This window comes from Perissodus microlepis, chromosome 9 (genome assembly GCF_051167445.1).
Source record: "Perissodus microlepis isolate ML-2025 ecotype Zambia chromosome 9, ASM5116744v1, whole genome shotgun sequence".
NCBI classification, from domain to species: Eukaryota; Metazoa; Chordata; class Actinopteri; order Cichliformes; family Cichlidae; genus Perissodus; species Perissodus microlepis.
Window position 1 is genome coordinate 33,176,994 of NC_140469.1, and position 23,792 is coordinate 33,200,785.

The window sequence follows — 23,792 nt, forward strand, 5'->3', positions numbered from 1 at the left end:
TCTCTCTCAGAGAGGAAATCAGACAGTTTTTAGATGAGAAGGGACAACCAATGGAAGAACTGTCTGATCCTGTATGGCTGGCAAATCTGGCTTTTTTGGTTGACATTACGAAGCATCTGAATGCGCTGAATGTTAATCTTCAAGGAAAAGACGCAGTGGTGAGCCAACTATACGCTCACATCACGGCCTTTGGAAGCAAACGGCAACTTTTCCAAAGACACTTGTTCCTAACAGAGCCCTGTACTGCACACTTCCCAGCTTTGAAAGAGGTTATTGACAGTTTCCCAGGGGACATTAATGTCCAAATGAAGAGGTACGCAACAGCTATCGCATCTCTTTCTGGAGAATTTAATAAACGCTTTCCGGACTTTGCAGCTATTGAAAAAGACATGCTGCTTTTCTCATCTCCCTTCCCCGTGGACCCTGATGATGCTCCTCTGCAGCTTCAGCTGGAGCTCATTGAGCTGCAGTGTGACGATGAGCGGAAAACACCGGCAGTGTTCTCTTGTTGACTTTTATCAGCAGCTAGACAAAGACAGGTTTCCTGAAGTGCGATCTCTTGCTAAGAAAATGCTGAGCTTATTTGGTTCCACCTATTTGTGTGAGCAAACATTCTCTGTCATGAACTTAAACAAGAACCGATTGAGATCAAGGATGAGTGACTCCCACTTGCGTGATATTTTACGCATCTCAACCACTGCCCTCAAACCAGACCTAATTGCTTTACTAAAATCTAGATCTCAGTATCACCCCTCTCATTAGTCCAGGGATGCCCAAATTCTGTGCTGGAGAGCTGCTATGCATGTTTTAGTTCTTTCTGGTTTAGCACAGTTGAATCAAATGAAGAGCAGGCCTCCAGGAGTGACATCCCTGCATTAATCATGTGTTCCTGAACAGTAAAAAGCATAAAACACGCTAAAGCAATACACAAAAGGAAACGCATTTTGTTAAACTCTTAAGATTTGGTTTTAACTGTTGATGTTATGCTCTTAATTCATAGTTGAGTGTGTTGTGTACATATTGTGTAAATTTACAAAAGTGTTTATTTCTTGCGGCAAGTGAACTGCCAGTTGTGCAATCTTCCAGTAGATGTGAAAAACTTTGGCTTCCTGAAAGGTCTTGTAAAAGTCAAAGGGAGAAATTCACTTAAAAAAAAAAACTTTATTGATAACAGAACACTTTTCATTACTTATAACTCCTGTTTAAATGTTCATTAGGCAAAGATATTGCAAACTCATGGAAATTTAGGGTATCCTATACAGTTTGTTCAATGTTGTCTGACTCTCCAGATATAAATGAAAGGCCGAATTGTGTCTTTAGAGTTGTAAATGCTTGCCTGAGTGTCTTTTATTTAGGTACATTTCTATTTTAAAAATAAAGGTAATTGTGACTATTAAAATTGTTCTTCATTATATTTTCATGTAACTTTGTTATGAAAAAAAAGTCAAAAGGAACCATTGGCCCCCAGGCATCTTCACTTTATAAAATTTGGCCCTCTTTGCAAAAAGTTTGGACACCCCTGCCTTAGACCATACACTTGTTTGTTTCACCTTCTCCTGACTGTTGAGTTGATCTACTGTGGGGTTTTTTCAATCGCATTCCTTCACCTCGTTTCTGCCCACTTCATGACCTCACTGGTCTTTCAAGTGGTTTTACATTGTCTCATATCTACAGTCAGTTTGTTGGGTTTTTCTGTTGTTTTCTACTCTTTGATAATTGGCGGAGACTTGACTTGCTGGTTGGACCCTATTTTGTCGTTAAAACCGACCTCTCTGAGTAAATCAGTGTCGCACGTTCACTCTTCCTTCTCTACATACGGGGTTAGAGATATTTGGCGCCATCTGACTGATAGGGAGCGTTTCTTTTTCTTTAATCTGCATCACACCTTTTCTAGGATAGACTATTTTTTCTGAGATAATTATTTGACTAGTATTGCGTGTGCCTGTGAATACCATGAAAATAGTTAGATCATGTCCCCTTAAGTTTGACCCTGTCTATGCCCGACTTCCCTACATCAGGCAGGAGTTTTAACTCCACACTGCTATCACATAATACCTTTCTATAATTTATAAATAACCATATTAAACTTTTTCTAGAACCAAACATCTCCACAACCATCTCCCCTGCCTCTGGGGACAGAATATCTCAGGAAAAACGTAACAGAAAAGCAAGAATTGGCCGATAAAATAAAAGACTTGGATCATCAGTATGTACACACGAAGGATCCCAAAGATCTAAATCCAAAGTAGCTAGGCTGAATCCTGGCTCAGACCCCCGCTGTAACAGGTGGGTCTGATGAGGCCAATCTAAACCACATGTCTGGGAAGAGGTTTTCTATACTCTGAATAAGGAAACTGGCTCCTAACCCCCTACTTGCTCTGAGGTGAGACATTTTGGTGAGGTGGAAGGGTGCTGCCCCACCCACCCATGTCTTGCTGATCTTATGTCTCAGTCTTAAAAAGATCAACGGCTCGTTCCAGAATGAAAATGGCAAATTTGATCAAATTTGGGGTGCTTTTCTGACAAATTACTCAATCCTTCCATTTAAGCATTTTGGATTAACTGAAGGCTTTTCAGGGAGTTTTTAGGACTTCCTGATAATAATGAATTACAGTAGTCCAGCCTGATGTTTCTGGCAAAATACATTTATATTAAAAAATCAATTCAGAATTTAATTAATAGATATCAGATTATTCAAACTAAAATCCATTTGAATCTGGGAATTGATCTTTTAAACCCAGCCCTAGTCAAAGACCCTGGTCCGTGATAAAATCAGACAAACTCTGAGTAAGGTGCAGGTTAACAACAAATCAAATTTAGTTTTGAGTCAGTTAGAGTGGACGAGGCTAAGCATCACACTTTCAACTTAATAAAACACTATGGGTCTATAGTGATTGGCGCCACACCGCCCCCTCGGCCTGTGCTTTAAAGATTCTGATAGTTAGAATGACTCGGGGGTGTTGATTCATTTAAACTGACATAACCAACTGTAACCAGGTTTCTGTAAGGCAGAGTAAGGCTACGTCCACACGTACACCAGTATTTTTGAAAACTGAGATTTTCCGTTTTCGTTGTTTTTTTTAATCCCGTCCACACGTGCAGTTTTGAGAAAATATCTCCGTCCACATGTAAACGCTAAAAACAAAATGTTGGCCAATCAGAAGTCTAGAAGCCAGGAGGGAAAGACTAAACAGGGTTTTGTACCCTCACTAAACCTTCAGGACTTCTGAAAAGTTTGTGTTTTCCTGGAAAGGCAGATAATCTTGTGTTACTATTCAAGTGCCTTCAACATTTCAAATGTTAATAACAAAGACAGTATTTTGGTTGGTGTAGACTCACAACTCAGGAATGAACAAAATGCATACAGCACACATAAATTATATATTTTTTAAAAGTACATTTATTCAAAACCGATGTTGGGATTTGGGTTGTGAGAGGGTCTGTGTTGGATGTAGAAGCCACGTCTGAGGTTCACTCAGACGCCTGTCTGTGTAAACGGAGGGACAGTAACTGTAAGTGTGTTAAAACTGCAGATAGTCAGATTAACAGCAACAGTATTTTGTTTCTATCTGCCATTGTAGACTTAATCTCATGTAAGCAGTAACGTGGCGCACAGCGTCACGTCAAAAAGGCGCACACCTTTGACGTTGTGTGACTAAATCTCTGTTTTCCTCGTCCACACGTAAAAGCAAAAACTGAGTTTTCAAAAATCTCAGTTTTCAGTGATTGAAAACACCGTTTACATGTGGAGGAAAGGTGCAAACGCATAGAAAAATCTGTGTTTTCAAACATACCAGTGTGGACGCAGCCTAAATCAGGATCTTGATCTCATATTAAATCATTGGCTAACAGGGGCTTAGAGGAGAAAACTTAATGTTTAATAGTTTTAGTCCATTATTATTATTATGTGGATACTGTATTGTTCTTTCTTTGTGATTGTTTATGTTTAAGTTGTTTGTTGCTGGTTTTTAGTTTGTTTTTTGTCTGTTTGGGAGCTGACACAGTCTCTATGGAGATGGGTTTTGGGGGGGTAGCAGGAGGAGAGAAGCTGCAGAGAGGCGTGTAAGACTGCAACTCTGCTTCCTGGTCCCAACTCTGGATAGTCATATTTTGGGGGGTTTAATAAATTTGTTCATATTTCTAGAAATGAGAGCTGCTCCATCCAAAGTGGGATGGATGCCGTCTCTCCTAACAAGACCAGGTTTCCTCCAGAAGGTTTGCCAATTATCTATGAAGCCCACATCGTTTCTGGGACACCACTCAGACAGCCAGCAATTTAAGGAGAACATGCGGCTAAACATGTCACTCCTGGTCTGATTGGGGAGGGGACCAGAGAAAACTACAGAGTCCCACATTGTTTTGGCAAAGTTACACACCGATTCAATATTGATTTTAGTGACCTCCGATTGGCGTAACCGGGTGTCATTACTGCCAATGTGAATTATGATTTTACTGAATTTACGTTTACCCTTAGCCAGCAGTTTTAAATTTCCTTCAATGTCGCCTGCTCTGGCCCCTGGAAGACAATTGACTATGGTTGCCGGTGTCTCTAGCTTCACATGTCTGAGAACAGAATCACCAATTACCAGAGTTTGACCCCCGGCGGGTGTGTCACCGAGTGGGGAAAAACGGTTAGACACATGAACGGGTTGGTGGTGTACCTGGGGCTTCTGTATAGGACTATGCTTCCTCCTCACCGTCACCCAGCCGCCCTCTTTCCCCAGCTGCTTGGGGTCTGCCGGGGAACAGCTAGCGGGGCCTACGTTATCTTCGGCTGCACCAGCTACAGGGGCCTGGCTAGCTACGGGTGAATGAAGGGTGCGAAGCCGAGTCTCCAATTCAGTAATCCTGGCCTCCAGAGCTGCAAATATGCTACATGTATTTATCTACCACAGAGAGGAACACCAACACTTGGTGAAATCATTCGATCCATCCACTCTTATCCACTGTAGGTTCGTCAGTGCTTCATTAAAATGCCTGTAGACAGATGTGTGTGAGACAACAGTCTAACAGCTTCAGACATCCATCAAACAGAGAGGTGAACAATGTCTCTCTCACACACAGACACACACACACACACACACACACAGACACACACACAGAGACACACACACACACACACACACACACACACAGACACACACACACACAGAGACACACACACACACGACTGACAGCGTGGAACAAAAGAAGGAAAAAAAATAGAAAAGAATGAAAGGAAGGAACTAATGACTGCTGATAGCTGTGTGTGTGTGTGTGTGTAACAGGGCTTTTTCAGACACTGATGCTAATGCTAGCTGTCTTCTTTAATCACTACTATCCTCCTGCTGTCACTGAGGTCAGAGGTCATCACTTCTAAGGAGACACAAATTGGTATCATTACAAACTCACCTACAGAGTACTACAGTAAATACTACTTTAAATACTACAGTGTACTACAATAAAAAATGCATTAAATACTAAAGGATGTAGTATTTAATGTCAGGGAGTTTTCAGGAAGTCCTAAAAACTCGCATTTATTACTTCCAGGCTGGACGACTGTAATTCATTATTATCAGGAAGTCCTAAAAACTCGCTGAAAAGCCTTCAGCTAATCCAAATGCTGCAGCAAGAGTCCTGACAGGGGCTAGAAAGAGAGAGCAGATTTCTCCTGTATTGGCTTCCCTTCATTGGCTTCCTGTTAAATCCAGAATTCAAAATCCTGCTGCTCACATACAAGGTCTTAAACAATCAGGCCCCATCTTATCTTAATGACCTTGTGGTACCATATCACCCTATTAGAGCACTTGGCTCTCACACTGCAGGCCTACTTGTTGTTCCTAGAGTATTTAAAAGTAGAATGGGAGGCAGAGCCTTCAGTTTTCAGGCCCCTCTTCTGTGGAACCAGCTTCCAGTTTGGATTCAGGAGACAGACACTATCGCTACTTTCAAGATTAGGCTTCAAACTTTCCTTTTTGCTAAAGCTGTCACGGTTCTGGGTCATTTTGACCCAGCAGTTTCAGTTTCTTATGTTTTGGTATTCTTCTGTGTTATGAATTAAGTTCTGATTCTTTAGTTATCCTGTTTTGATTATTATAATTCTATGTACCAGTTTATTCTGGTTTAGGTTTGTGTCTTGTGCCCTCGTATTTAGTGCTGTTAGTGTCAAGTCTGCGTCTTTGTGAACTGTTTCCTGTTTTACTTTGAAGGTCCCTGTCTTATGTCAGTGTTTTCAGTTTTGCTTCCCCTGTCTCGTCTTGTCAATTCCTCCCAGCTGTGTTCTAATGCTGTGTCTCATTGCCCTCGTTAACCCTCAGTGTATTTAACCCCCATGTTTCTCTTTGTCAGTGTTGCGTCATCTGTGTTTCTCCCCTGAGGTCATGTCAGGGTTCAAGACTCTGTGCAAGGCTCATGTTCCTTGTTCTAGTATACGTTTCATAGTTCTTTCATGTCCCAGCACTGAGTCTTGTTTATAGTCGTCTCTGTCGTCATTGTCATAGTGTTTGCTGTTCTTAGTTTCTCCAGTTTAGGTTTTAGTTTAGGTAGCCACCGTCCCTGCTGTTTTGTTATGCCTTTCTATCAGCCACAATAAAGGCTCACCTTTTGTTTAAAGTTCAGTTCTGCCTCCTGGCCTGTGTCTGCTCCTGGGTCCTCCTCACTGTCTCCACTCGGTCTGCCCCGAAGACCGTGACAAAAGCATATAGTTAGGGCTGGACCAGGTGACCCTGAATCCTCCCTTAGTTATGCTGCAATAGGTGTAGGCTGCTGGAGGATTCCCATGATGCACTGGGTGTTTCTTCTTCACTCATTATGTGTTAATAGACCTCTCTGCATTGAATCATACTTGTTATTAATCTCTGGGCCTTTCTCAATATGCGTACTTGTGCGTACTTGCGTTCTCGTGTACTCATGATACCTCATCAGTCGGAGACCAAGTACTGTTCCAATTCGAAGTATGCATCAAGCCGAGAACGCGAAAAAGTCCCGGATGTGTTCTCGCTCCGCCCGTTTTATCGAGCATGCATCGGTGGTGACTTGTGTGGACTTGGTACAGCTAAATATCCCAGAATGCATTTCGTCCAAAACTCAAACGCGGCAATGGCGGACGAGCGGGGCTGAAAACTTTTAAATATTACTCTTTCTGGGTCACAAAATAAACTTTTAAGTTATTTTCAAGCGAGAATGTAGCTGTGTAAACTTCAAATATCTGCTCGATTTATCAAGATATCATATATTTCCAAACGCGCTCCGACGTTTTCGGAGACGTCTGTGACCCGCCAGCTCCATAGCAGACAGCGAGGTCGAGGATCATTAGAGCCGGCGAGAACAGCGGACTCCCAGCACATCCTTTTCAGCCCCCCCGCAGTCTTTTCGCTACTCAGGTTAAACAAACCCCAGCAGCTGTCTATTGTATTGAGTGTCCACTACAATAAAAATAAAAGCGTTCTAACATCTCACCTGCTTGTTTTTATTAAGGTATGTACACGTATGCACATGTACACTATTTTTATTAATAGAGATTTCACTACTGAGGTTAAACATGATATATAAGTCACTTAGATCACTTCTAAATGTTAATGTTTGGTTTATTTCAGTGTTTTATTTGTTCCTGAGTAAAAAGGTTTGGCTGTGATTAAAGTTAAACTTCATAACATATTACTCACAGTTAAATTAAGAGGGGACGGCAGTAAAAACTCCGGACCTGTGACATCATCAAGTACGCTGGTGTTCCAATTGTACAAATTGCGAGTCCGTGCTCGCGTTCTCGGCGAGTACGGACTCGCGTACTTGAGAATTGAGAAAGGGCCTCTGTCTCTCTTCCACAGCATGTCTTTATCCTGTTTTCCTTCTCTCAACCCAACCAATCACAGCAGATGGCCCCGCCCCTCCCTGAGCCTGGTTCTGCCAGAGGTTTCTTCCTGTTAAAAGGGAGTTTTTCCTTCCCATTGTCACCAAAGTGCTTGCTCATAGGGGGTCACATGATTGTTGGGTTTTTCTCTGTATCTATTATTGTAGGATCTACTGTACAATATAAAGCACCTTGAGGTGACTGCTGTGTTATTTGACGCAATATAAATAAAACTGAATTGAATTCAATTGAATTATAATAAATAGCTCTAATATATACAAATAGCTCAACTATAAATATCAAGATTATTAGTGGGATTAAATAAATGTGATTGACATTTTACTCTGTAAAACGTCATTCGTTATTTTACTGTAGAGTGTGTGCAAAAGGGTGCAACTGTTACACTGTATACTGTGCATTAGGTGGAGGAGTTGTACAGAGATATCCACAGGAAAGAATCATTTCCTGTGTTGTTCATTGGTGCATTATGGGTAATCCTAATCTCTCACTGAGGTAGCTCCTGTGACTGGCCAGCACATCATGGAGTGGGTGGCAGATAAGGACAATGGCAGCATTGTCCTTATCTTGGACAACATCCACTTGAGTCTGTGCATCCCCGACCCTCAACCTGCTCCCTCAGCATGCAACAGCATGGAGGACGGCACTGGCCACAATAGACTTGTAGAAACTCCTGAGCAGGACGGTCCCTTGTGGTGCCCCTGGGTTGCTGATCACCTTGTCAGACACGCAATGTGGAAGACGCACATATTGTGGTCTTCTTGTCAGGTATTCAACAATCCAGGACACCAGAGAAGCATCCACCTGCATCGCTGTCAGCTTATCTCCCAGGATGGTCGGCCTGATGGTGCTGAAAGTACTGGAAAAGTAAAAAAAACATGACCCTCACAGCGCTCGCCGGCTAGTCCAGATGGGCGTAGACACGATTGAGCAGGTAGATGATGCCGTCCTCAGCTCAAAGGCGGGGCCGGTAGGCAAAATGAAGGGGATCCTGATGTGGTCTGACTACGGGTCGGAGCTGGTCCAGAATCCAGTGATGGTCTTCATGCCATTCCACACCTCGCTCATTCTGTTCTGGTGAAGTTTCCACTCCAGCTTCGTCCTGTAATTGTCCTTAGCCTCTCTGATCTTGTCCTTCAGTAACACCTGGATCCTTCTCACCTCCTCTTTATTATTTATTCCTATAATTTATAATCTCTTTCTGCTATTTGCACATTTTTTTTACTGTAAATTTCTAAGTTAAATCTGTAAATTTTGTATAACCTGTAAATTGTAAATACTGTAAAACCACTGTCATTTAATGGTCGGGCATTGCATTGTACAGCTACAAGCATTTCACCTCATGTCATACTGTGTATGGTTGTGTGTGTGACAAATAAAAATTTGAATTTTAATTTATTGCCCCCTCTGAAAGCCCTCTTCTTGTCGTTGAGGAGTGTACTGATGTCCTTAGTCACCCACGGCTTGTTATTTGGGTAACAATGGTCAGTCTCAGCTGGAATAATGGAGTAGGTGCAAAAAGTTATGTAGTCAGTGAGGCTCAAAGAGTGTCTCCTCATCGGTCATCTCAAAACAGCCCTGTAGTTCTGCTAAGGCCTCCTCTGACCACCTCCATTACAGTCGGTACGTCCATGGGTCTGGCCAACAAGCCAGCAGGCATCAGCGCGATCAGCTGATCTCTGGAGTAATCAAAGCGTGTGGTGTAGCTGCTGCAATCCCATTCCTCAATGAAACTAACAGTTCCACAACAAGGAGAACAAAGACTTGCTCGACCCACATGTTTGAGAGAAAGCTATTAAAACAAAATAACACTAATACTAAGTAAAAGAAAAAAATAGAGAAAAAGTAGGAGCAACTGAAACAGGCTGCATGCAGGTTGACGAATGCGCAGTCATGCATATCAGGAATATTTTTGGATCTATGAGAGGAATTTGGCACTTTGGCTTCTTTTGAGGAAATTAGACAGGTATGGCATCGGAGGACTGCGAAATATCTGGCTTTTAGCTTATTTAGATGACAGGCATCAATATGTACATATAAGCAACACAGATTGTGGTTTATTAAAGATGACGGGTTGGGGTGCCACAGAGCTCACTGTTTGGAACAATGTTGTTTACATGATATATCTATGGTTTACATTTCTAAGTGTTGTTTATTTGCTGATGACTTTTTTGTTGTGGGAATTTTCAAGCAGCTTCTGGAAACAGGAAATGGTTGATCTGCTCTGTTCATGTTGGAAAAACAAAATGAATAATATTTGGAAACTGCTTGCTAAAATAACCACAGAAAAATGACAATGGATTCAAAACTGACATGAAACTAAATTCTTGGGAGTTATTTAGATAATTTATGTACAGTTTGCATTTTGTCAAAACTGAAAAGTCTAAATCTATTTATTTTGTACAAAGTCAAAGACTTTGGCAACAATCTCCATGCATTTAACATTATTCACTTATTGTTTTATGCAGAGGTGGGAAACACCCGACAAACATCAACTCAAAGGTTTTATTACAAAAAAAGAAAAAGTCATATGAATGATAACAAACAGACCTGATCAAGAGTCACAAATCCATTACTGATTCAACTAAATATGCTGAAACTCAAACATTTAGTAGATTATAACCTAATTCAAATGATATACAAAGCTTATAATGGTCAATTCCCACTTGACGTTCAGAATTTGTTCAAATATGGATAATAAATCCAAATGTAAAGGAAGTTGGAGTTTAGGTTAGGACCAGTGTGAAGGGTCTTTGTCAGGGGGTTAAACTTCCTGTGTTTGAATCAGAGCTTAAAGACTTTGATTAATTTTTCTTATGCGATGATCTCTCTGTTTTGGATCAGGGTCTGTGTTATATAAGCTTTAGCTAAAACCTACATCTCTTTAGCTTGACATTGAATTTCTCTTTTTTAATTGTTTAATCTCTGAAGATATAAATGAAGCCAGTAAAGATAAAAAATTGTGTGAAACTACATCTTTTTGTACTAAAGCAGACGATCAGAGCAGCACAGCAGGAAGTTTCCTCTCGTGGTTTACAAGGATGGTTACCACAGAGACTGACAGGGGTGAGTCTGAGCTCACACTCAGCTACTGTGCTAATGTGTGTGCGTTACTACCATATTGTCTCTAATCTAGTCGACAAGAACACAGGACAGTAAGAATCTGAAAACCAAGAAGGCGTCTTACCTCGTTAAGCTGTCCGATCACATTAATTAGTAAAGGAGAAGCATGGAGGGAGATAACAGTCATGAGTGGGGCACTCAGCTGGACAGCTGGGATTCAGTCATGAGCTCACATGAACTGATTACTGCATCAATACTACAATCAAACCTAGGTTGAACCACAAAATCTGCTCTGAAACCCAGACTGGAATCAAGCTGGACCCAGACTGGACTCATTCTGGAACCAAACTGGACTCAAACTGGACACAGGCTGTACCCAGACTGGACACAGGCTGGACCCAGACTGGACTCAAACTGGACACCTGCTGGACCCAGACTGGACTCAAACTGGACACAGGCTGGACCCAGACTGGACACAGGCTGGAACCAGACTGGACTCAAACTGGACTCAAACTGGACACAGGCTGGACCCAGACTGAACACAGGCTGGAACCAGACTGGACTCAAACTGGACACAGGCTGTACCCAGACTGGACACAGGCTGGACCCAGACTGGACTCAAACTGGACACCTGCTGGACCCAGACTGGACTCAAACTGGACACAGGCTGGACCCAGACTGGACACAGGCTGGAACCAGACTGGACTCAAACTGGACTCAAACTGGACACAGGCTGGACCCAGACTGAACACAGGCTGGAACCAGACTGGACTCAAACTGGACACAGGCTGGACCCAGACTGGACTCGGGCTGGAACCAGACTGGACTCAAACTGGACACAGGCTGGACCCAGACTGGACACAGGCTGGAACCAGACTGGACTCAAACTGGACTCAAACTGGACACAGGCTGGAACCAGGTTGGACCGAGACTGGACTCACTTGTGAAAAAAAACTGGGCTGATTCATGTTTTTGAGAGGCTGCCATCACTGAACAGACGGATGGACGAAGAGTGAGACAGAAACACTGGAAGAACTCCTCACTGCTAACTTTCTGCAAATGGAGGGTGAAAACATTCCCTGTGTGTGTGTGTTGTGTGTATGTGTGTGTGTGTGTGTGTGTACTCAGGATGTATAATGGATTAGCCCTGAGGGCAGCCCGCTAGCAGGCAACCAGAACTGAACATACACAAACTCACACACACACACACACATCCACAAGCCATTCCCTGTTTTGGCCCATTAGCTGGAGGGAAGATCTATAATGTATGTGTGTGTGTGTGTGTGTGTGTGTGTGGGGGGGGGGGGTTGTGTGTGTGTGGGGGGGGTTCAGGTAAGTAACATCCATTAGTAAGTTTTTCTCATGATGAAAATGGGTAAACATGTGGAGTGCGCACACACACACACACACACACACACACACACACACACACACACACACACACACACACACACACACACACACAGCTCACAACAGAAAGTCCCAAACTGGTGCTGTTAGTGAACATTATTGGTTTATTTACTGTCTTCGTCTCCTGGTTATTGCTCCTCCTCCTCCTGCTCTCGCAGCCCTCCTGCTCCTCATTATTCACTAACCCGCCTGCTTACAGATTAATATACTTTTGATATAAATGATTAATTGTTTAGAGAGATTCTTTAGTTAGTAGCATTTTATGGAACTGACTCTGCTCCTTCATGTTTAACCACACTCTTCTGATTGGTCGGTTCTAAAGGCTAATAAAGCAATAATGAACAACAGTGAAATCATGTTTTAGAATCTAATGTGACAAAAGACAGAACAACTGTCACAGAGATGCCTGCAGAAAATCTGGAGCCAAATATAGTGTCACTGCTCAAAGTGACTGTGGGTTAGCTCAGGAGGATAGAACCCAGCTGGTGGTGTGGGTCTAAATGATGGTGTGGGTCTTACTGGTGGTCTCACTGGTGGTGTGGGTCTTACTGGTGGTGTGAGTCTTACTGATGGCTTCACTGGTGGTGTGGGTCTAATTGATGGTGTGGGTCTTACTGGTGGTGTGGGTCTTACTGATGGTGTGGGTCTTAATGGTGGTGTGGGTCTTAATGGTGGTCTTACTGGTGGTGTGGGTCTAACTGATGGTGTGGGTCTTAATGGTGGTCTTACTGGTGATGTGGGTCTAACTGATGGTGTGGGTCTAATTGATGGTGTGGGTCTTAATGGTGGTCTCACTGGTGGTGTGGGTCTAACTGATGGTCTCACTGGTGGTGTGGGTCTCACTTGCGTTGTGGGTCTTAATGGTGGTCTTAGTGGTGGTGTGGGTCTAACTGATGGTGTGGGTCTTAATGGTGGTCTTACTGGTGGTGTGGGTCTTACTGATGGCCTCACTGGTGGTGTGGGTCTCACTTGCGTTGTGGGTCTTAATGGTGGTCTTACTGGTGGTGTGGGTCTAACTGATGGTGTGGGTCTTAATGGTGGTCTTACTGGTGGTGTGGGTCTTACTGATGGCCTCACTGGTGGTGTGGGTCTAATTGATGGCGTGGGTCTTAATGGTGGTCTCACTGGTGGTGTGGGTTTAACTGATGGTCTCACTGGTGGTGTGGGTCTCACTTGCGTTGTGGGTCTTAATGGTGGTCTTACTGGTGGTGTGGGTCTAACTGATGGTGTGGGTCTTAATGGTGGTCTCACTGGTGGTGTGGGTCTAACTGATGGTCTCACTGGTGGTGTGGGTCTCACTTGCGTTGTGGGTCTTAATGGTGGTCTTACTGGTGGTGTGGGTCTAACTGATGGCCTCACTGGTGGTGTGGGTCTAATTGATGGTGTGGGTCTTACTGGTGGTGTGGGTCTAATTGATGGTGTGGGTCTTACTGGTGGTGTGGGTCTTAATGGTGGTCTTACTGGTGATGTGGGTCTAACTGATGGTGTGGGTCTAATTGATGGTGTGGGTCTTAATGGTGGTCTCACTGGTGGTGTGGGTCTAACTGATGGTCTCACTGGTGGTGTGGGTCTCACTTGCGTTGTGGGTCTTAATGGTGGTCTTACTGGTGGTGTGGGTCTAACTGATGGTGTGGGTCTTAATGGTGGTCTCACTGGTGGTGTGGGTCTAATTGATGTTGTGAGTCTTAATGGTGGTCTCACTGGTGGTGTGGGTCTTAATGGTGGTCTTACTGGTGGTGTGGGTCTTACTGATGGCTTCACTGGTGGTGTGGGTCTAATTAATGGTGTGGGTCTTACTGGTGGTGTGGGTCTTACTGATGGTGTGGGTCTTAATGGTGGTCTTACTGGTGGTGTGGGTCTAACTGATGGTGTGGGTCTTAATGGTGGTCTTACTGGTGATGTGGGTCTAACTGATGGTGTGGGTCTAATTGATGGTGTGGGTCTTAACCCTTTAAGACCTACCATAGAACCAAGTCCGCCAGAGCTTATATTATATTTTTACGTGTTGTAGAGCCATTTTTGGGAGCATTTCAAGTCGCTATACATCAATACAACCACTACAGCCTAAATTTTAATAATAGGCATGCATTAAGTGCATAGTAATTACATAAATTGCAAAAAAGTGCAATAAACTACAAAAAAAATTGAAAATCGTTTTTGTTTTTTAACATATATTTCTAGTTAGAGAAATTTAAGAGGCTTATCCCTCAAAACTGTAAATACAAAAAAGTTGCACAAAATAGTTTCCCACCACAGGAAATTTATTTTGAGTGTCTTCATAGTTTTATTTTTGAAATACACCAATTTCTATACACTGCAGGAAAAACGAAAATAAATATTATAGTGCAAATTTGTAAAAAAGCAACATATGCATCAAAATAAACTATTTCCAGCAGTGCAATATGAGTCCTAAGCATCCCAGAAACGACACAAAGTCATAAAGTCAAACATAACTTTTAAAAACACCAGCATAAGCTCATGAGGCCTTGATGGTAAAAAACTACATTTCCGCGAAAATGACGTCACTTCCGGTTTCGGGCAGGTCATGGCGGACATGCGATAATTCGTGCTGATGGACGTAGGAAGTGTTATGAACACCTGATCGGATCGGCAAAGCGTGTTTCTGGAATATTATGTTTTTGTTGCTGCAAGTGCTTTTTATGCAGTTTTTGCAAAGATATATGTGGAAGGAAACTGTGACCTAGGACAAGCTGATGGCATACGATGTAAGTACAACTCCTCCGGATTCATATGCAAAAAAAAATTATTGCGCTAGCTCACGTGGTTGCAGTGCTACCGGGATTTAAAAATAGTAACGCAAAACGGAGCGTGCCCGCTCTGACCGGTTTTAAAGGGTTAATGGTGGTCTCACTGGTGATGTGGGTCTTACTGATGGTCTCACTGGTGGTGTGGGTCTCACTTGCGTTGTGGGTCTTAATGGTGGTCTTACTGGTGATGTGGGTCTAACTGATGGTGTGGGTCTAATTGATGGTGTGGGTCTTAATGGTGGTCTCACTGGTGGTGTGGGTCTTACTGATGGTCTCACTGGTGGTGTGGGTCTCACTTGCGTTGTGGGTCTTAATGGTGGTCTTACTGGTGGTGTGGGTATAACTGATGGTGTGGGTCTTAATGGTGGTCTCACTGGTGGTGTGGGTCTAACTAATGGTCTCACTGGTGGTGTGGGTCTCACTTGCGTTGTGGGTGTTAATGGTGGTCTCACTGGTGGTGTGGGTCTAACTGATGGTGTGGGTCTTAATGGTGGTCTCACTGGTGGTGTGGGTCTCACTTGCGTTGTGGGTCTTACTGATGGTCTCACTGGGGGTGTGGGTCTAATTGATGGTGTGAGTCTTACTGGTGGTGTGGATCTTTATTGGAAGTGTTTGGAAGTTTTCTTTGAAGCTACAAATTCTGACAAACCAACATGATGAATCTTTCCACTAGAATTGAAAAAGCACTTCACAGCTCAGTGAAACCATGATGGAAGCAGACATTGAGACACACTGCCACCAAATGAAGGTGGAGGCTGACGGAGAGTCGTGGTGTTTCTCCGTTTCTTTGTGCTGAAAAAACAAGCCCAGCCCTAGCTCAGATTCACTAGCTCAGGTCCTGATCTTTCTGATGGTGTTGGTGTGGGTGTAACTGAAGGTGTGGGGTCTAGGTGTGGGTCCTGATGGAGGCGTGCAGGGCTGTGGGCTTCACTTTGTAAACACACACTTTTTTTTATGTCGACTTTTGTCAGCATTCACACCTGCCTCTGTCTGACCCCTCCCCCACAGCTGTGGATTGGATAAAAGTGTTTTTACTGTCAAACTGAAGAGGAAACTCAGAGTGTCGTCCTTACCTCGTATTCCTCCTTGAAACCATAGCCCTCAGCACATTTCATCTGGGTGATGTGCTGCAGCAGGTCGGCCACTCGGATGGCCGGGTGCAGCTGTCCTGTCTGATACGGCAGCGCCTCCCTTTCAGAGTCCCGCTGCTTGTAGTGGGACTGGACCAGGCTACTGGTTTCACTGGTCATAGTGTGGCTGTCATCTGGAGGGAGGATAGAAGGAGAGGCGGGAGAGGGTGGACAGATCAGATTTAGGCTGCACAGACACATTTAAAAATATGAAGCTGGGATGGACCAGACCGACCCAGGCAGAACCAGGACATTAGCTCCAGTTCAAATGTTTCTTATTATGGAACTTGATAAATTTCACTTTCAGTTCTGTATCGGTTACATTTGAATTGTTCTGATTAAAGCTTAGCTTAATTTTGGACAGACTTTGTATGTTCACTTAAATACCTTTAAAAAATCTTCTAAATTCCTTCAAAGGTCAGCGATCACATTTACAGATCTGCTATTGAATCTGCTCATTAAATCCATCAATGCTACAGAGTGGCATATAAAGTTTAAATGAACCAGAAGGATTAAAGTTCCTGTTCACAAGCTGACATCGAGCTGAACAGGAGAAGATATGAGGCGAAGATAAGAGCGACTCTACTGTACCACAGGGAAATGGACATCACAGTATCTGCAGCAAAAATGTGAACTGTTGATCTGACAGTTGAGAGTAGCGGCCTGGCTTCCACTGATTCAAGTTCAGAACTTTCTTAGCATATGAGGTAGGTAATCCTAAAATGCTGACAGATTTTTAAAACTTGTAGTGAAGCAGAAACTGCAGACTTCCTTTCACAGTCACGCTGTCTCTGTGTTTTTCATCAGTAACTTTATCGTCAGCAGGCAAACCAATGGGATTCTGTGTTTACAGCCAATCAATCGCAGCGTCCTGACCTCATGAAGCACAGACCACTTTGATTTGTTTGGTCAAACCTTCTAACCTTCAGCTGCTGCTCTAACAAGTCTCAGTGAAAACTCGGACTTACAGAACACATCCAGCCACTGAAACCTGGACTCTGTGTATTATCAGTGGAAAGACTGGTTCTGTTAGATCATGTATTGGTATGAGTTGGTTACTTACTGGTTTTAGTTTTTCTTTACTGGATTAAATAGAAGCAACATTGAACAGAAGGACTGTTTTCACTATTTGTGTTGGTCCATTTTTTCCCTGAATGTTAGAAACGGTGAAGATGTTTTCCTTGTTGTTCTTTCAGCCTCATGTACTAAACACAGCAGAAACATCTTAACCAGTCACCAGGACTGTTAGAAGACTACAGGGTGAAGCCATGATGTAACACAAACGGCCTCAGATTACAAAACTGCTCAGGTGTTGGTTAATAATAATAATAATAATAATAACGTATACTTTATTGATCCCTGTGTAGAAAGTCCTCTCTGCATTTAACCCATTCACTCATTGAAGCAGTGGGCAGCCACCAATCTAGTGCCCGGGTTAAACAGTAAAAGAGTGAACTTGGTGCTTCAATCTCATCGAGCCTGAATTTGACGGACGGCCTGAAAGAGTGAAGTCATACAAAGTCTGTCCAGAGTCTGTACTTTCCTTCAGTATGCCACTGATCTGTCCAAGGAGCCAACAGCAACACTAATGAATGACACACACAGATCACATGACATCAGATCACATGACTAGAGAGAGGATGGTGATTGTTGCTGGTTTCTTTTCACACTGCTGCCATGTCAAGTTCTTCAATAGTTCATTGCAGTTAATTGTAATATCAAGTACTGTTCTGGATCCAGTACATCATGGTCTGAGTACTGGTCTAGAGGTGGTCCAGGTTCTTGGAGCTGCGGTGTGAAAAGAGGAAAGTTCAGAGTCCTGGAAATGAACAAACCTTTTTGGTAAACTGGTTTCTAATCAGAAACGTCCAGGACTCTGATGTGAACATTTCAGCAAAGACTTGGCTGACATACCTTCCACTATACTCTCTAACTCTGTTTTTATTGGCTAGTCTGGGGGCTGACTGACCAATCAGGAACTCTCTGTCATTTAAAGCCCAATCAGGTATGGTGAGGCCGAGAAGATGGGTGATGTAATGGAGGTGGCGAGTTGTGACTGAATGGACAAAACAACCACTATGACAAAAAAGGGAACCAATCAGATAAAGAGATGCAGAGCTAGAAGCTGATTGATTCAAGGTTACATGGTGGGAGGAGCTGGGGGTTGTAGCGTCACAATCTCACAGACGGTAAAAAAATGCGTCATTGCCACGCTAACTGATGATGTCACAGCGGTGGTGGGTGTGGCTCCATGCTCAGTGGTGACAGACACCCCTCCCCAACATGAGCCCACCCTTTATCCCCAAATTTAACCACTTACCATTAATGGGCACTTTACAAAGAGAAAGATAGAAAAGAAGAAGAAGACAGAGGAGACAGAGTTTAGGCAACAAATTTAGCTTTAGCCTGTTCTTAAGCTAACCTTCTGCTAACAAACAGCCAGCATGAATCAAACAAACAGCTAGTAGTAGTTCTATTTGCATTGGTAGCAGCTAGCATTTAGGGTAACCTAGCTACCCTTGCTAACTGTACCCTGAGTGCAGGACTGGTAGCCTTGGCTAACGTCAGCATCCCTTGCCTGAAGACCGATTAGCTAGCCTGAGGAGAGAGGAGAAAAGGGGAATTTATGAAACAGTGCTTACTAATAGCCTTCTATTCTGTGGACGTTTAGCTGGCTTAGCTGAATCAAGTGCAGAAGTTTCACTGAAACTTGGAGCCGGGTCCACTGTTCCCCATGTAGATGTTCCTGTCCCTCACACTGCGTTTGGGTAGAATGTCACCTGTTTCTAGTCAAAATCCTTTAGAGATACTATCGATTTAATTTGACCACAGCCCTAATCACTGCTCAAGGACAGAAAGACTCTCTGACAGGTTCCCACAACATGTCCCAAACAGAGCTGGAGAATATGTGTTCCATGTGTTCTTTAACTACCAGATACACCTGGGCAAGTGTTTACAGTAAAACAGCCACCGTTTGTTTCCCAAGAGCCAAGCAAATCTCAGGTTAAATCTGAGGAAGGTTAAAGTATACAAGGTCTGTGAGCCGAGCTCAGCTGCTTTCATTTCTGTGATCTGAAATAATGACGTGCCTACAACGTGCGTATCAATATTTACAGACTAAAAACACTGAAGAGCTGAAGAAGCGAAAGTCCTCAAAGATATGGATCGTCCACAGAAAACGTGTGCTCACGAGGTGTGGTAATCAAATTTGTGTTTAGTTTCTCTTGATAGCATGAGTGATTATCAATGAGATAACTGAGACTGAATAAATCTGTCACTTGCCACGCCTCTGATATTTTAAATAACTGATAAAAATGAAGCCGAGGATTAGGATTCTTCTCAGCTGCAGCCAGACTCTGGGTAAATGTTCACATCACATATAATAATATATTAATAAATAATCAGTTTATTAATATAAACTTTTGGTTTTCCTCCCCCCAGTCCACGTGGCGTGTTGTGCCCATGCAGACGTTGGAAGTCACAGACAGACGTGACGTCAACACAACACGCAGGAATGTTGTGGATGCGGGGATGGAGTGAAGCCCACCATCAAGTTTCAAAAACAACAAAACCAAAACAGATAAATGCACAAATTTAACCCATTATGAAAGGAAAATAATAATAAAATAAATGTTAATTTAATATAAAGGCAAATAAAAAATTATATTTTAATCAATTAAACTAAAAAACATACAAACTGACAGAAAGAAGAGTATAAATAAGAACTTTATGATCTGAAACAAAATCGTACTTGTAAAAGATGAAGGAACAAGATAACAAAAACAAGATTCCAAAAGGAGGAAAGAACCAAAAGCAGCCGAACGAGAAGCAAGCAGGGATGGATGGAAGTCAGAATATCTGTCCTTCTGTCTCTCGTCTCCTCTCACCTGTCTCTCTATTCTAGGCCTCAGCTCTGTCCACTTCCTACCATCTGACTGCCCCTTTCCTGTCTGTCTACCTGTGCACATCTGGCCTATCGAGGAAACAGAGGAAACAGAGGAAAGGTGTCTCACCCAAAATAGCTGTCGGTACGAAGGGATCTGCCATCAGGACACAGCAGCAGACAGACAGATGGACAGACAGGACAAAAGAAGAAGAGAAAAAGAAGAAGAAGACCAGTCAGCTCGCTACATGTCTGCAGGCAAAACATCGGCTCAATTTTGGCTAACTAATGTGCGAACATAAGCTGTCAGGTGAATATTAGGCTCGTGGTAGATGAATGTTGGTTGAGAGTATAGTTAATGTTGACTAAATGGTTAAAATGCATCAGCTGGATGTTGGCTGACTGCTGGATGAATGTTAACTATTTAAATGGCAGCTAAATGTCTGGTGAGTACTGGGCTTCAGGTGAATGAACCAAAAGGTTCGAAGCCTAAGTTTGAAGCCTAATCTTAAAAGTAGAGATAGTGTCTGTCTCCTGAATCCAAACTGGAAGCTGGTTCCGCAGAAGAGGGGCCTGAAAACTGAAGGCTCTGCCTCCCATTCTACTTTTAAATACTCTAGGAACAACAAGTAGGCCTGCAGTGTGAGAGCCAAGTGCTCTAATAGGGTGATATGGTACTACAAGGTCATTAAGATAAGATGGGGCCTGATTATTTAAGACCTTGTATGTGAGGAGCAGGATTTTGAATTCTGGATTTAACAGGAAGCCAATGAAAGGAAGCCAATACAGGAGAAATCTGCTCTCTCTTTCTAGTCCCTGTCAGGACTCTTGCTGCAGCATTTTGGATTAACTGAAGGCTTTTCAGGGAGTTTTCAGGACTTCCTGATAATAATGAATTACAGTCGTCCAGCCTGGAAGTAATAAATGCGTGAACTAGTTTTTCAGCATCACTCTGAGACAGGATATTTCTAATTTTAGAGATGTTGTTTGGTATGCACATTGAAGGACATATCCTGAATGGAATTAATAAAGATAGATTGATCTAATTTAAAGTGGAAATGCTAGATTGAAGCTAGATTTAAGAAATATGTAAATTTCTACCTTATCATGGTGGAGGGGGTTTGTGTGTCCCAGGGATCCTGTGGGCTATGTTGCTGGGGGGCTTTTGCCCACTGGTAGGGTCTACCATGGCACAGACAAAGAGCCATTCAGAAGACTCTTGCGTGTTACCAGGGCCCTGCCTGGAGGCAGGCCTGGAGAGTCTGCCCAAGACACAGTGCCTGGTGGCCAGCCCTTAGCTAATGGGCCCTCGCTGGGCGCAGCACCGAGGGGGGACATGGGCCCATCCCCCTTTAGGCCCACCACGCATAGGAGGGGTTGTAGGGGTTTGGTGCAGTATGTACTTGGTGCTGGCCAAGCGGCCTAGCCAGACCAATCAATGCTCCTGAGGATGGCAACTGGGACGTGGAACATCACCTCTCTGGTGGGGAAGGACCTGAGCTAGTGAACGAGGTTGAGATGCACCAGCTAGATATAGTCCAGCTCACCTCAACGCAGGCTGATGATCGATTATGTAATCATATCATCAGATCTACGACCACATGTCCTGGACACTCGAGCGAAGAGAGAGGCTGAGATGTAGGGCTTTGCGATATGACGAAATATATCGGATGATGAAATTAAAATCGTTTTATATTATAATCGTATATAATCGTTTGTTTCATGGTGTCGCAAAATCCACTTTGGTCAACATGTGGGTATGCAGGCACAGAAAATCCCAGCATGGCCAGTGAAGACGAGGCAGAACCAGTTAGCTCAAACAGAAGGAGCAGTCCAAAGAAATGGAGGACCTTAAAGGAGTGGTCACCTCTGTTGCATGGACATGGTTTGGTTATGAACAGTCTGACATGGACCAGAAAACTGTACTATGCAAATGATGGCACTAACGAGGCCCCACTACAGACTCGAACACGGCAAACCTCTCTTTCAAGAATGACATGACAGAGTGTGGAGAGAGAGTTCACGGTGCTCCAAATAAACCTTAGACTCAAACGTCAGAACAGGCTTTTCCCCACAGCACACCCTGTAATAAATACTCACAAGGAAAATGGCAGCAACTTACAACTTGGTGGTAAGTTGGATAAGGTGGGAAGGGATGACGGTGGATAGACCTGTAAATACCTCAGAGTACACACTAACTGGACTGGGTTAAAAACACCAGTGCACGCTACAGGAAGGGCCAGACTCTGTTTTCAGAGGCAGTTGAGGTCTGCAACATCTACCGGACAATGCTCAGGATTTTCTGTGAGTCTGCTGTGGTCAGTGCTGTCCTCTACAGTGTTGCATGCTGGGGCAGCAGGTTGAGGGTCACATGTTCAGTGAGAGACTGAGATTACCCATAATGCACCACTGAACGACACAGGAAATGATTCCTTCCTGTGGATATCTTTGTACAACTCCTAACTACTTTGTACAACTCCTAACTACTGTAGTGTGTACTATTGCACAGTACACACTACAGTAGTTACACACCCTTAATATCTGCAGGGGGGGATGACACTCTTCAGCCTCCCGGGGAAAGAATAAATATGTGGTTTACTCTTTAGCCTATAAAGGGTATTTAAGGGTGTGTGCCCACAGTCTACATGCGTTTTGTGGACTTGGAGAAGTCCTCTGAGTATGCTTTGTGAGGCACTTCGGAGTATGGGGTGTCTGGCCCACTGCAATGAGCTATTTGGTCCTTATACAAGAAAGAGCTTGGTCCACATTGTCAGCTCGGTCACCGATTTTTTTTGACAAAATATCCGGGTGTAGCCAAACTACTTCTACTCGGGTGGAGTCAGAATCTCGTCACTGCTTTTTGCAGATGATGGGGGCTCTGTTGTCTTCATCAGGTGGTGGCCTCCAGCTCACACTGAAAATCAGCACCTCCAAGTCTGAGGCCATGGTCCTCAGCTGGAAAAGGGTGGAGTGCCTGCTCCGGGTCAGGGAGGAGGAGTTTAAGTATCTCAGGTTCTTGTTCATGAGTGAGGGGAGCAGGAGGACTGAGCTGTACCGGTCCATCATGGTAAAGAGAGAGCTAAGCTTAAAAGCCGAGTGTTTCTGGTGGATCTACGTTCCAACCCTTACCAATGGTAACAAGCTTTGGGTAGTGACTGAAAGAATGAGGTTGCTAATGCAAGTGGAAATGAGCTTTCTCCAGAGGATGGCTGGCCTTTCCCTTAGAGATAGAGATGGGCTCAGCCATCCAGGAGGAGCTCAGAGTAGAGCCACTACTCCTCTAGATTTAAAGGAGCCAGTTAAGGTGGTTCGGGCCTCTGACTAGGATGCCTCCTCAGCGCCTCCTGGTGTTCTGGATTTTTGCTACCGAGAAAAGGCCCCGGGGCAGACCCAGGCTACTCTGGAGAGATTGCGTCTCTTGGCTGGCTTCTGTGTTCCCCAGATAAGGAGGTGGCTGGGGAGAGCGAGGTCTGGCCTTATCTTCTTTGGCTGCTGGCCCTGAGACCCAGCCTCGGATAAACTTTTCAGAACATGTTTAGCTTACGAGTTATGTGCTTATCAGATAAAATTGAATTGAATTATCTGAGGTATACCAGGGAGTCAAGTACTTCTGATTTGAGGTTTTCTTTTTCATAGGAGCTACAGTATCCAGAGTTGTACCCAATGAGGCTATAACACTATTAACAAGATGA

General features: G+C 43.6%; 1 protein-coding gene across 7 annotated transcripts in view; it reads right to left on the reverse strand.

Moving 5' to 3' along the window:
* The window catches only part of LOC146380916 (receptor-type tyrosine-protein phosphatase mu-like), a 212,951-nt gene that overhangs the window by 35,037 nt on the left and 154,122 nt on the right, over window positions 1-23,792 (reverse strand). For 5 of the 7 annotated variants that reach the window (XM_084940254.1, XM_084940251.1, XM_084940250.1 and 2 more), the window contains 2 exons: window positions 20,231-20,257; window positions 16,161-16,351 (listed from right to left, as the gene is read on the reverse strand). In XM_084940254.1, coding sequence (XP_084796380.1) covers window positions 16,161-16,351; window positions 20,231-20,257 — 218 coding nt within the window. The remainder of the gene's footprint in view (window positions 1-16,160; window positions 16,352-20,230; window positions 20,258-23,792) is intronic. The other 2 variants (XM_084940255.1, XM_084940249.1) reach the window with 1 other exon arrangement.